The sequence below is a fragment of the Magallana gigas genome, chromosome 10, assembly GCF_963853765.1.
Source record: "Magallana gigas chromosome 10, xbMagGiga1.1, whole genome shotgun sequence".
Classification (NCBI taxonomy): Eukaryota; Metazoa; Mollusca; class Bivalvia; order Ostreida; family Ostreidae; genus Magallana; species Magallana gigas.
The window spans coordinates 23,683,823-23,687,118 of record NC_088862.1 but is presented as its reverse complement, the minus strand read 5'-3'; the positions used below and the strand labels follow the sequence as shown (position 1 = coordinate 23,687,118).

General features: G+C 34.9%; 1 protein-coding gene across 2 annotated transcripts; it reads left to right on the top strand.

Annotated features, from left to right (window-relative positions):
* The first annotated feature begins 918 nt into the window (after positions 1 to 918).
* LOC136272160 (uncharacterized) lies at positions 919 to 3,296 on the top strand. 2 transcript variants are annotated; one of them, XM_066073288.1, is made up of 2 exons: positions 919 to 984; positions 1,374 to 3,296. In XM_066073288.1, the coding sequence occupies exons 1-2, from the start codon at positions 920 to 922 to the stop codon at positions 3,043 to 3,045; spliced, it is 1,737 nt and encodes a 578-aa protein (XP_065929360.1). In that variant the 5' UTR covers position 919; the 3' UTR covers positions 3,046 to 3,296. The 2 variants fall into 2 exon arrangements, with proteins under 2 accessions (XP_065929360.1, XP_065929361.1); XM_066073289.1 differs by having other exon boundaries at positions 931 to 1,008.

The window sequence follows — 3,296 nt, the reverse complement described above, 5'->3', positions numbered from 1 at the left end:
GACATAATGAAAAAATATCATTTTATAAATTTCAAGAATTTTTTGAATTGATTTGAATTATTTTTGATAATTTTATCAATGAATATTTTTTGATATTTTATATCTTATAACAGAAGATAAAACTATGAAAATCTTAAAACTTCATAATTTGTCTTGTACACTTGGAAAGCTTTCGAACAGTGAGCAGCTATTCCCCCATGTTCTCCAGAGCTCTTCCTGCATCTTTATTTTGTTTTCAAAAACTGGATTCCACCTCCATGTCAGTTGCTAATTTTTATAAGAGCCCCCTTAATTAAATATCACAGTATGCTTATACAGCCTTCAGTAAGCTAGCAAAATATAAATGTTGAAAGTCATGGTTTACTTTTAATCTATATGAACCTGCATGGGATTTTTTTTAATCCATGATAAAACTTCTTTACAGGACTTTTATTTACATTATTTATGTAGGTTTGTAATGTTTACATATAATTAATCGCCTTTCGTTTTTAAACCCATAGAATACTCAAGCGCAATTAGTCACGTGTACTCCTTTGTTCAGATACTAGTAGGTCAATTAAATAAAAAAAATCAAAATTAGTAAAACATGGCAGCACGTACAAAATACCCGATATACGGCATTATCTAAAGAATGTAAGATGTTTTAAATTACAAGGCTTCATATAAAAAAAAAATTGGGCCGCTGAATTGTAGGTGCTATATGAGATTTCATCCTAGATTCATGCATAACACGCTGCGTTGGTTTATCTTGAATTGTATAACGTTACTGTATACAGTACAGTATCTGTCAAAACTCCAACATTCTTGCATATATGTACTACAATTGAAATTAAGTCATCGGGACTGCCAGTATGGAAAGGGGGGGGGGGGTACAGAATTGTGATACATGGGGAATAACTCTAATTGTTTTCAATTCTTGATGTCAGGTGACCACATTCCATACAAGCAAGCTCAGCCATGTTGGATGTCTGATTCAACGAATATGTAAATTGATTTATTTTAAACAAGGTTTTTGCCGCTTATAATTGAGTTTATTTATTAGACGAAAATTGAGATACCTACGTGTAACGTTAGTTGTTTTACTTTTAAATAAGTATCTTTCAAATAAGTACTTTCGTTTTAATTTTCTGCATGAGTTGACCATAAACAAATATATTTAATGCTTAAATGCTTATCAACTGATGCAAGTTAATAATTCTATTTGGTTATTGTAAACCCTTGATAAAAGCAGGGCTGCAACATACGGTTTTCACGTGGGCTCTTAATATTAACAATTAATACCAGAGACATAAATAATGTTATTTATGTCTCTGTTTTAATTAAGACAAACAGTATATTTAATTTTTCGCTTAATTTCTTCATTAAATTTTTAGAAAAGCGATGGATCCTCATTCTAGTGCCCAGGACGTGCACCGATGTGACCTTTGTGAGACTGCCATAGTACACAGCTACTGTGACTTTTGTCATGTCAACCTCTGCAAGCTCTGTATAGCTGATCACATTTCAGATGGATATGACAAACATAAAATAGTCCCTTTCCAGGAACGAAGATCAACTCTGATTTACCCAAAATGTGCGACACATCCACACAAAAACTGTGACTTGCAGTGCAAGAATTGCAACGACATATTTGTTTGTTCTTCTTGTACTGCATCAGAAACACATAAAGGACATATTTTTGTAGACGTTTCCGAAGTTTACACGACAAAGAAAAATGCTATTGCGGACGAGGCAAATAAGTTAGAAAATCTTATTTCTCCTACCTATGACGAAATTGCACTTGACATGGAAAATCAGCTTGCCAACCTGGATGGAGGATATGAGAAACTGACGACAGCAATGTCTAAACAAGGAGAGCAATGGCACAGAGAAATCGACATCATTATCAATAAAAAGAAAACTGAAATCAGTGAGATAAAAGTAAAACACCGAGACATATTACAAAAACACTTGGATGAAATCAAACAGATACAGGCTCTCATAAATCAAACATTACTAGCCATAGAAGAAATCAAGAAATCCACTGAAGTATCTCCTACCATTGAATACAGCTCAAAGATCAGAGAGTTCAGCAAGCTGCCACCCAAAGTGAAGATTACACTGCCAACATTCATTCCCAAACCATTAGACCATGAAAAGTTGTATAATTTGTTTGGCCAGATCACTCCTTTGTCTACTGCTACAGAAGAGAATGTCTTGTCACTAAACCAACCCAACACTTCAGTGAGAGAACTACTGGATGAACCGGAGCTTGTTGCCACAATACAGACTGGGTATGAAAAACTACGCAGTGTTACCTATCTAAATGAAGATTGTGTTTGGACGAGTGGATTGACAAAGGATATCAAATGCTTTAACATTAAAGGTGTATTACTTCATACACTTAGCAACAAATCAGAGCAACGACCCAGTGATATAGCTGTAGACAGTGATGGGAATTTACTTTTCAGTGACGGGACATCAAGTACAGTGAATAAAGTAAATAATGGACAGATAGAAGAGTTGATCAGATTACGGGGATGGAGTCCTGGTTATCTGTGTGTCGCCTCTAATGGTGATCTCCTGGTTATCATGATCAGTCGTAATGACTATCAATCCAAAGTTGTCCGTTACTCAGGATCTACAGAGAAACAAGCAATTCAGTTTGATGATGAAGGTAAACCTCTGTACTCAAGGAATATGACGGTAAAATACATAACTGAGAACAGAAACCATGACATCTGTGTAGCTGACTATGAGGCTGGTGCAGTAGTGGTGGTTAATCAGACCGGGAAACTCAGATGGAGATACATCGGTCATCCCTCAGTTACCGAAAAGGAACCATTTAAACCAGTTGGTATCACAACAGATAGTCAGAGTCATGTCCTGACAGCAGATTTTTACAACAATTGTATTCACATTCTGGATCAGGATGGACAGTTTCTCCGCTACATTGATAACTGTGATCTAGAGTATCCGTGTGGTTTATGTGTGGACAACAATGACAATCTGTTTGTATCAGAAGTAAAGAAAGGCAATGTAAAGAAAATAAAATTTCTCAGATAGACACCAAAACTGAGTGATATAGATTAAGCAAGACTATTTCCATGAATTTGATGATTTGTTGTAAGTAAAGTAAACTTTGTTCATATGAGTGGTGCAGAACACGTATATTTCATATTATGTATTAATAAATATTTACATTCAGTGTATATTATTATGATTGCATTGAAAATCTGCGATGTTCAATTTCATTTGTCAATGAATACACTCAGCCTATTCATGTGTCAGAGCACAAATTAAAACGTCATCACGCA

Coding starts and splice junctions, on each gene's coding strand:
- LOC136272160 (XM_066073288.1), top strand. CDS start 920: ATGTCAGGTGACCACATTCCATACAAGCAAGCTCAGCCATGTTGGATG. Junction 985..1,373: donor ATGTCTGATTCAACGAATAT/GTAAATTGATTT, acceptor TTAAATTTTTAG/AAAAGCGATGGATCCTCATT.